The sequence below is a fragment of the Calidris pugnax genome, unplaced genomic scaffold (genome assembly GCF_001431845.1).
Source record: "Calidris pugnax isolate Ruff unplaced genomic scaffold, ASM143184v1 scaffold24, whole genome shotgun sequence".
NCBI lineage: Eukaryota > Metazoa > Chordata > Aves > Charadriiformes > Scolopacidae > Calidris > Calidris pugnax.
In genome coordinates, this window is record NW_015090922.1 from 21,732,025 (window position 1) to 21,743,011 (window position 10,987).

General features: G+C 41.3%; 1 protein-coding gene across 1 annotated transcript in view; it reads right to left on the reverse strand.

The window, feature by feature from the left end:
- Positions 1 to 10,485, reverse strand: part of SDCCAG8 (serologically defined colon cancer antigen 8) — a 113,206-nt gene extending 102,721 nt beyond the window's left edge. Inside the window, exon 1 of the mRNA XM_014950835.1 lies at positions 10,305 to 10,485. Within this exon, the coding sequence (XP_014806321.1) occupies positions 10,305 to 10,371 (67 nt within the window). The 5' untranslated portion in view covers positions 10,372 to 10,485. The remainder of the gene's footprint in view (positions 1 to 10,304) is intronic.
- Between the last annotated feature and the right edge of the window lie 502 nt (positions 10,486 to 10,987).

A 10,987-nucleotide genomic window follows, 5' to 3' on the forward strand; every position in this document is an offset into this window, starting at 1 on the left:
AAATTGCATATTAGCCTGTCAATACTTTAGGACTCTGCAGCAGCACAAGTACCTACTATTAGAAATGCCCAGCAGAGACAAAGTTTCAACTACTGATCATATACTTGACCCTAAAATACTTCCTAGCATACACAGCTTCGATACTTTTCAATGAACCTACAGCTCATGCTATATTTCATGCAATGTGCAAGACTGGGCACCAAGAACAGCTTTTTTGAATTCTAACGATGACACCACACATGACAAAGCAATGTACAGAATAACTGAAAAATATCTGAGTAAATTAAATAAAAACTCAGCAAATTGAGTCAACGTAAACCAGTGATTAAATAAAGACCAATAAACCCTGAACAAGTTTGAAAAATAAATAATAACACTCATCATTCTGGATAAAACAACCTGAAAACACCTCCTTCCAGATTACTCCAAGAACCAACCCACTTACTGGGAGGTGATACAGTAATGTTTTTTCTCATTTTCAATTTACTTTTTCTCATATTCTTTTTTAATTATTATTATTTATTTCATTCAGCTGACTTCACAAAATAAAAAAAATTCTGACCATATATGCCGTATCACTCCAATATAGATGAATATTTCCAATATGCCAGAAAAGAAACTTGAGAGATTTGCAGCTGAGAGATGATAATTGGGTTGGGAATCAGAAAATACGGGCTTCGTTTTGAATAATGACACTTCTGGTTCACACTGTAGGACCTCAGGCAATTCACTTATTACTTCTTTCTTCCAACTGCCAATGGAAGTTCATATGTATTTCATTTCTCTTCCCTTTAGGCAGCATATATACTAACTAGAAAAGACAGAGCAATAACCTAAGTAGTACGGCTTTATGCAATGCCCAGCAAAGGAGGATCTCTAGGTTCTACTACAATAACAACTGAACTGAGAAAATAACCCATCAGTGACAGAGCACACATGTTCTGTAAGACACATCACAATTAACAGCCACTTCATCAGGAATATATGATAACATGTTTCGTCCCCTTTCATAATTAAAAAAAACCCACACAAAAACAACCCCCCCAAACTCTTGAAACCTTACTTCACTTTCAGAAACATAAAATCGTAGCTGTTTTCTTCATTTGGCTTTGAATTCTTCAGAGAGTTATTCTCCCCTAGGAGAGTTATTCTCCCCTAGGATTACTGCATATGAAACATTTAGGTTTCCACAGAACAGGAATTTCACTCTTGCAAGACAAGACTTCCAAGGTAACACCTTTCATTGGAGCAAATGCTAGAACTAGAAAGAACAGCAAACTTTCCAGCATATGTGTTCTTGCTTTATTCCTATGTGTCTGTGAGCCGTAAATTTATATGATGCATAGTTAATCAAAAATATTTTTTCTCATAGACAAAAAGAGCTCAACAAAAATTCAAAAACATCCACAGTTAAGCATTTGCTAGGTAGAATTCAGAAGACATGCCTCAGAGTATAACACATGCTGCTGGTTATAAATGTTAATAGCTCCCTTCTTCCAAATTGAACAGCGAATAGAGTTCAAGTCAGAGAACAAAAGCTAGATATGTATTTCTGCCTTCACCTTAACTTTTTAAAGCTCAGATCATCTTGACTGAAGTCGGAAAATTGATTTTTTTCCCCACTGTAATGGTTTTCACAGTCTTTTTCAGCCTTTTTCTCTGCTTGTTTGTAACTTACCAATAGCTTAAAAAATACAAATACCCTCCCCCCAAGCATTATATTTAAGAATACGGTTGTCAGTCCAGCATGCCAGCCATCACTCACTTCTTAGCGATGCAAGTTTTTAATAAAAACCTGAGCCACTTCTGACTTATTAATCACTTCTCAGCACCCATTCTTAAATCCCAGCCATGACTAGCATCGGCTCTTTTGATTTTTGGATACTCCATCTTTTAACCAAGTTAATGTAAAATAAGATCTTAAAAGTACATTTTAAATAGTCCTAATTTATTATAACAAACCCAAATACATTTCACAAGACAATGACTCAAAGAGGGGTTTAGGTCAAATACTTATCTATCCACATACTTAGTGTGGTCGGTCACTGAAAGAGGTTCCCCAGGGAAGTGGTCACGGCACCAAGCCTCTCAGAGTTCAAGAAGCATCTGGACAACAGTTGGAATGGATATTCTATGATCCTATTTAAGTTATTAATCTATTCTGAGTGTTCTGTATGTTATGAGGGTGGGAGAGTTAATTGAGAAATGGCAGAAGTATGTCACTGATGTAATAGCTTAAATATTTAGCAAACTATGCTGCAACTAGTTATTGCCAGGAAGCATTCAATGTCTGTTGAGGTATTATGTGCTGTGTCCTCTGACAGCAATAAAATTGCTTCATTTCCCCATTCACTGTCAGAAAACCCTAGAGCCTAAATATTTGTCTCTATAGCCAGTGAAGAACAACAAAACAAAGAAAAATCAAACAGGCCCCATACAGAGGTTTTCCCAAAACTTCTCTCTCTCTGTAATATTATGGCTTCTAAACTCCAAGCTACTATTTTATCCTCAAACATAGCACAGATCTTCTTACATTATGTCCTCTTCTTTCATGAATATAGTGGGTAGTAGTGGTGAAACACATTAAAGTCATTACCAATGGCACACTAATGTCTACTTTTCTTAACTACACTTTCCTGTCTCTGAAATAACATCACCGTATCTTTCAAAGCTTCACCATACATTTGCCAAAGTTTCTCAAAAGCTTGCTGATTTCCAAATTACAAAAGTTGCTGCCATAAGCGAAACAATCACCACCGGCAAACTGGGAGTTAGGAGCTTCTGGTGGTCTTTGTATTCAACAGACATTGAAAAGTTTACTTCAGTAAGAGTCGAACTGGACACGTAAAAGAGAAAAAGTACATTATAGTTGGTTTTTTTTTTTTTTTTACCTAAATAAGACACATAATTTGGGGCATTAGCATAATAGAGGACGTATTGCCAAGTGGAAAGGTATACATTTGTTGTTTCTGCCAAAGTAAAAATGCCAAAGTAAATACATGAAAAAATAGAAAGAACCTCTGTAGATGCAAACTACTAGACACCGAAGAACCTCTGCTTAAACACAACATGATAATTTTGTAATTAATTTAGAAGTCATTAATGTTTAAAGGCTCACACATTCAACCCAACTTTTTCAGTTAGGCTATTCCTGCAATAGTACATTTTACAGAAACAGGGCCTCAGTAAAAACATACTGCACAAAACTGCTCTCATGCAGTACTGTGATTTCCATATCAAAATTCAATCAGCATTTTTCTTTTCTAAATCTTAACAAGACTTTACAAATAAAATCTGAACACAGATTTCCATTGTGTGATAAAACTTAATTGATTTGTTATTTCCTATAGGAACAAATGAAGGTATAAATGAAATGGGACTTGCTTGGATTAAAACTTTAAAAAAAGCATTTTATTTACTATAAAGACCTTTGGTTTTCAGTGTTTAAAGGATCTGAGAGGATTATGAAAACTGACAAGCTAGCAACAAAACCTGATGGATGAAACCCAATATATAAAAAAACAGAAAAAAAAAAAAGCAGCAAGCAACAGCTCCGCAAAAATGGTGTCAAGTTGTCAACTATAATATAAATCACAGGCAGTACTTGCCACAAGGGACAGGCAGTAACTTATCTAATGCCTCAGCAATGTCACAGACCAAACACTTATTAGAAAGGAATACAATACTGCTTATTATTTCAGAAACAGAAGCAACCAGCTATCCTAACCCAGGATCAAGACCATACTGTTCTAAGTACAAAGATATTCCTACCCCTACATTCATCGAAACCTGACTGCAACTTTGGACTAGATTAAACTTAGTTAAGAACAATGCTTTACACAAAACCAATAGGGCCTGACTTCAACATTCATTAATGTTCAAAAAGTACATGCCATATATTCTACACACTGAATGAAGATATTTCTCTGTCCTGAAGGATACATTGATCACTCTCATTACTCTCAATACTCAGTGCAACCACAAAATCTAAGTATTACATTCTGAAAATATAATATAGATAGTCTTTTTCCAGGGAAGTATCTTTGTATAAATATAATTGGTAGCAGCAGTTGTTTTACACTGGAGACACCACACAGATCCATCCAACTTGTCAAAAAAAAAATAAATATTAAGATAAGCGTGAGACTCAGGGCACTCTGAAGTAAAATACAACAGGGAAGAGATAGCTGTATTTCCAAAGCAGCAACCAGCTTTCGGGAAAGAGGGGAAAAAAAATATAATATCATTCTGAGAACAATTTGCCTCTGAAGTGAAAACAGGAAAAACAGAGAAGGCATTGAACCGTGTTTGCATTCCCTAAACAAAAGATGTTTTTTCAGACACTGCCCAAGACTGTCTATAAAAAGCACTCCTTTAAATGAAAGCACCAAAGCTGCCTCATTCATGAACTCAGAAATGCCATAGAAAACACTCTGGGAGCTAATGGAAAGCTTAGCAAAGGAACCAACCATCCAAAACAACAGAATTGCCTGAAAGACAAGGAAAATAACTCCAGCTAGTAGAAGTGTTAACCAACATCAAGCGAAGAAAGCAAACTACAACTGCATGAAAAAGTTGCCATAGTTTGTCATCTAAAGCTAACAGTCCAGTTCTAATAACATTTACAAGAAGAGGACTAGAAGTTAATGGTGGCTATAATTCCAACAAATAGGTCACTCTGATATCCCATGGTTCCCAATCAGAAAGCAGCCCTAGAGAGTTAGAGAACAACGAGTTACACTGATTCTTTAGGTCTTAAAAAAAAAAAGCATAAAACTTATGTGAAACAGTAACTAACAAAAGAGACAATGAGACAGTTAGTGAAAACAGAAAGATGATGCCTATTTAAAGAAACCTTTACTGTCCAAAAGTATTTCAACTTTGAGTTTGTTTCTATTGACACTTAGAAATCTAAAATAGTACATCATGTACCTCTTCTGGGTTAGCGTTTCAGCCAAATAATTGCTTAAAAATACTGAAACAGAGAATTTGCTTGTAAGTTTTTATTATGTTTGTGCAGTCTTGGAATTTACTTTAATTACCATTCTGATATACAGCTATTCTTCTTTATTGGCTGCCAAACACAGGTGTGCTACCATGCTACTAGCAGACCAAATGACAGCTTTGAGCCTGAAAGTATCCTATTAATTACTTCCTATGCTGATCGGATTTTATATGTAAACATTCAACAACAACAACGAGTGATACCAGTCTGTTCATTAGCCAGGCCTCAAAACATCCTAAGCACAAATCAAGGCTGGGCAGGGAATGGATTGGGAGCAGCCCTGAGAAGGACTTGTCGGTGCTGGTTCATGAGAAGCTCAACATGAGTCGGCAATGTCCACTCACAGCCAAGAAAGCCAACCACATCCTTGGCTGCATACTGACCAGCAGTGATTCTGCTCTTCTACTCCACTCTTGTAAGACCCCACCTGGAGTACTGCATGCAGCTTTGGGGCCCCCCAACATAAGAAGGACATGGTCTGGAGTAAGTACTTGAAGATGATCAGAGGACTGCAGCACCTCTCCTATGAGGACAGGCTGAAAGACTTGGGGTTCTTCAACCTGGAGAAGAGAAGGCTCCAGGGAGACCTTAGAGCAGCTGCCCGAGATGGCCTACAGGAGAGATTAAAAGGGAGTGTAGCAATAGGATGAGGGGTAATGGTTTTAAGCTGAAAGAGGGTAGATTTAGATTAAATATTAGGAAGACATTCTTTATTGTGAGAGTGGTGAGGCACTGGAATAGGTTGCCCAGGGAAGCTGTAGATGTCCCATCCCTGGGAGTGTTCAAGACCAGGCTAGATGGGGCTTTGAGCAACCTGGTCTAGTGGGAGGTGTCCCTGCCCATGGCAAGGTCACCTCCAATGCAAGGTCCCCTCCAACACAAACCATTCTATGATTCTGTGTATTTAACACTCCAATGTTTCAAAATAATGAATCATGGATCCACGTGATCTGCTTTCTTGGTCTTCATAGTTGCTCTGCATTCTATGAGAAATAAGTGCTTTTCAACACAGCTTTTAACAAATTATTATCTTCAATATGAAACTGTTCTCTGGAGCTGCAGCATTCATCCTCATGAGCTCCTAAATCTTTCTGCAGAGCATAAAGCACATGCCCAAGGTTCAAAGACACTCACATGTGAGAAACTCCAAGCATTTCCCAGTCTCTTATGACAGATTCTCCACCCTAAAACAAATGTTATGTGCTCTGTTCAGCAGAACATTGTAAAACAACTGCCAAATAAAGACAAAAAGCCTAAGCCAAAAATTTACAATTATAGATTACCATTTACAATTTAATTCGACAGTGTCACAGCAAATTTGGAGAGCTGGTAACTGGGCCACGTACTCATGTTTCTGAGGATGGCTTTGACTTCAGATCTCCCCTACTTTATTTTTGAAGTCACATAAAGCAGCTACAAAATGAAACTTTATTTGTAGAAGTCTCATATTTTTACCTGTTCCTCTTATAGCTTGCATCTTCATTCTCTGAAATTACATAGGACATTGACTTGGTAATGCAGTTGAATACAGAACATCATTTCCCCATTTTCTTAGGGTAGATTTACAAGATGCCTGTATCAGGCACTGTACCTAAAAAATGATGGTCTCCTCCTCCCTTGCTCCTCCCCAGAAGAGAGCCAGTGTTGTTTACTAAACAGGCAGAAAAACTCAACATAAAAAAATAACAATTCGCTGTCCAAGGAACCAGGTGAATGCTAGAAACAAAGCAGTGGGGTCTAAATAGTTTTCTCCCTATATTCACTACTGTTGGGAGAAAATGGGAAAGTAGCAAGAAGCCACCACACTTCTCTACTACTTGGTGTAATAGAAGGCCCGGTGGACATTCACACTACACCTGCCAATTTTCAGTTTTTCACGTGAATACATCCTTTACAAAATACTTCTATTCCCTTGAGAATAACTGTTTATTAGAAATGTTATTATCTCCTAAAGACTCTGAGATTAATTTGAAATGGTCTCAATTGTGGGAAAGTTTACACAGTAACCTAGTAACCCCAATTGTACAAATACCACCCTCTTAACTCTGTATTCCATACAACATTAAAGACTTCTATTATACAAGGTCTACACTATTCAGGAAAAGCCCAGTTATTGGACCTTTGTTATTTCATCAGAACCTTTCTGTTGGGCTCTAAGACCAGTTACGTCTTAGTCAGTTTTCTTGGCCTGGCTTTCTGTCCTCTGGCCACTAGACTCAGTTTACTGAACACCCGGGCTCCCCATGTGCCACTCTTCTGTGGGATTTCCCTTTACAACAGAGGATGCTACACTGCAGTAATTGATTGCTCTTTGAGAACTTACACACCCTTTCATCAAACCGAATAAGGCTGTAAAATGATTCTTCTGATCTCCAGCATGGAGATAGCCTGTTGCCACAAACCAGCCTGTGTCCAGATAATGTTAAACATTACAGGCAGTTAAGAACGCTGTATTTCAAAGCCATCATCAAATAACACCCAAGGCATGACACCTGAAATTCCAGAATCTAGATGACAGGAATGACCTGAATTTGGAGAAAAAGCTCAAACTGTATAACTATATGAGAAAAACAGGTAAAGAATTAGGTTTGACAACTTAGGGAGTAACAATGATCTATTTATCCTGCAGTAACTTCCTAACAGTAGTGGTTATGATGTGAGAAATGCTGTGCAGGTCAAAGAAGTTAAAAATTGTACATCACCGAGAAATAAAGCAGTTCATTGAGAAACAGAATAGAACTTACATTACATCACCTTGCACTAGGGTTATGTTTGTGATAATACCCTATTGATATCTACTCATTGAGAGGCGCCCCTGAACATATGAAATCAAACTTATCTTGGCATTGTATGGAAAAAAATCCATGTTTCCCAGAAAGAAAAATGTAAACAGCCACCAGAATGTCATGTTCTGAAATTATTTTAAAAAACATAATGGATCCAGTGTAAGGGGATCCAGTCCGAAATAGACAAAATGAAAATAAGTTTATGAACAGAATACATGTATCCAATAATTTGATATGATGAGCTCTGTATTGTGTGTGCTGTTTTATACAGTTAAACAGTTGAAGATGCAAAATTCTTAAGAAAGGCCTTTTGAAGATATGAGAGTGTTTAAGAGGTCACTTACAATGTCCAGATAACTTGGTACAAAGGCATGCTTCAAAACTCCATGAATCAAAAGCCTAAAAGCTCATCACAACTAAGATATCATGTATACGGCAGCCCCCAAGCACTCCAACAGATTTTTGAATTGAAAGGGAAATTCCGTTGGAACATTTAAAATGCACTAAGACAAAAATCAGAAAGATTGGAGCTCTGTTGCACAATGCTACAAAAGCACATTTTCATGACAAGCCTGGGCTGAATCAAGAAACGAACTATAAAGTCCTTACCAAACTACACCCACACAAGAATATTTACATTAAGGAAATTATGGGAATACATGGTAGGGCTGGAGACCAAAGGTTTTTGGATTGACCTGCTGTTACCACCTAAGGAAGCTGAGAACGTTGCATTCTGCAGTCCAGACAGCTCAAAATCACCATTGTATCCAACGATGGTTGGATACCCCAGCATGATGGATGTTGAACAGAGCATGCTGCCTGCGCACTCCAGAATTTAAAGACACCAACACATCTGCTTAGATAAGGATGAACAGAAGAAATCTGCCTTCTCCACTGCCCGTATGCCGCCTTTTGGGCTGACCAATAATCCAAAATGCCAGCATTCACTGGCCTTCATTGCCTAAAATGAAACGGCAGGTCAACCACTGAGCTATGACAGGAGGAGAACATCAATTTATAAAACATTTGAGTAACAGTGTAGCCACTTCCCAGATTTGCATAAAACCAAGCAAACAAGCCTGGAAATGTACCCTAGGTCAATTTCAAACACATTGGTTGAGTTTGTACTTATGTCTATATTAGTGCAGCTGAAATTAACAAAAAACCTTGAACTGTGGCCTTTCCAAACAAAGCTGCATCTCTGTGAGTGAAAATACTGTCCTGAAGCAGAAACATTCTGCCATTAGAAGATATATTAAGCACCAAAATCATATGTGTTCAACTACGGTTTTAAAATCCTAATTTATCGCTCCTCCTTTGCCAATAAAAGTCACAGCAGAAACCCTTTGCCTCCGTGAAAGTCCAAATCCAGTACAGGAAAATCATCTCATGGTTTTCCATATTCATCCACAGAAAAAGGAAACGTGATACTGTACTAAGATTACCCATATCTATGCATTGTAATTTATAGGTTTTTACGTATCACAAAAGGAACTCTATACATATCAAGAAATGCTCTGTTATTTGTCATTTTAACTGTTCTACTGCAAGTGCCAAGCAGCATCTACATGCCCACTTAACCTACAGAAGAACTAAATAGAGATGATTCTTCAAAGCTCTGTCTTCTGGAACAAATAAATTCCATCCTCAATGCAAAAAACTGATGCTCTTTTGAGACGGAAATACAAAATACTTACTAAAAATCATGTACCAAGTAGCTAATCAAAAATATTTCCATGGTTTTATCTATTTGCAGTGCCGGTTCCTGCATGGCAACTGTACATTTAACACAATATTGCCACAATATGCAATGCACGGGCACTGCATCCAGAACCCAACTTTTTGCATCAAGCAGGGTGACGTACTCACAAATTATTTACTAGCTTTCTTCAGAATCTGGACACTTACTTTGACTAGTCAAGAGACAGCCTGAAGGCTGGTAAAGTCCAGGTGTCAGAGCTGAGTGACTGAGGTGCTCTCTGTGAGGCTATAAGCAATGCTTCTAGGATAAGAAGAGAGGTGTGAAAACAACCTACGGCACAGAAACTAATCACACTCCTAAGAATCAGTTTGCACCCTCTTGTGTCTAGAATTTGAAGTTTACAGCTAACAACTCTTACACCAACAAACCAAACCAAACCAAACCCCCCAAAACACTACAAGAGGCAGAGGCCCTGTCAAAGCCAAGTTATGGCCGGACAACTACCTGTGACAGCATTAACCGCACCAGCCAGCGGGCTGAAGGAGGACCAGGAGCAACTTCACTCCCGCCGCCTCCCTCAGCCGGGCCGCCCGGAGAGCGGCGGGAGGGCCCGTTCCCCGCGCCCGCCGGCTCCGCACCGCCCCGACAGCCGCGGGAGCCCCAGCGCTCCCCGCCCGCGGGCGCTCGGCGGGACAGGGGGCAGCTGGGTGCGGCGGAGCCCTCCCGCGGAGGTGGGCGGCGGCTGAGGGGAGAGCGGCCGGCGGGAGGAAAAGCAGCCGGCTCCCTCCCCGCCGCGGCGGCGCCCGCTCACCTCGGAGCCGCCTCTGGTACCGCTCCAGGGACTCTTCCAGGGCGGGCTCCCCGCGGGGCGCCCGCATGGGGACGCCGCCGGCTCCCAGGGAAGGAGCCGGTGGGTAACAGCGGTCCGGACCCGACTCTGCCTTCTCGCGCTCCGCAAGTGCCGCCGGCTCCCACAGGAACCACAGCGTCGGCCGTTGCTACCCGCCACGGCCACCGGCCTCCCGCCGCCGCAGTTCGGGACCGGCCACGCCCCCACCAGAAAAAAAACTACAGGTCCCAGCAAACAGCGCGCCGCGCGGTGAGCCCTGGGAGGTGTAGTCCTCGCTGGCCGCCCACCTCCTGCGGCTGGCGGCGGCAGGAGGGGCTTCCCCCTTTGTTGGGGATTGCGGGATGCAACTGGCGCCTGCGCGCAGAGCGGATCTTCCGCCGACGTCCCTGGGCCGGCGGCGGCCGAGGATAGCGCAGGTCCCGTCCCGGCCGAGGGCGGGGCAAGGAGCGGGAAGCCCTGTTTTCCTCCCGCTGGCGCATGCGCAGTGTGGGCCCGGCGCGGCGCTGGCTATTGTCTGGCGCCTGCGCAGGCGCAGCTCGGCCCCTCCGCCGCTTGGCCCTCGGCGCCTGCGAACCGCCTCCTTCCCCCCGCCCCCCCCCCCCCCCCCCTGCGCGTCGGCCGGCGCCCGCCCGGGCGCCGGCGCC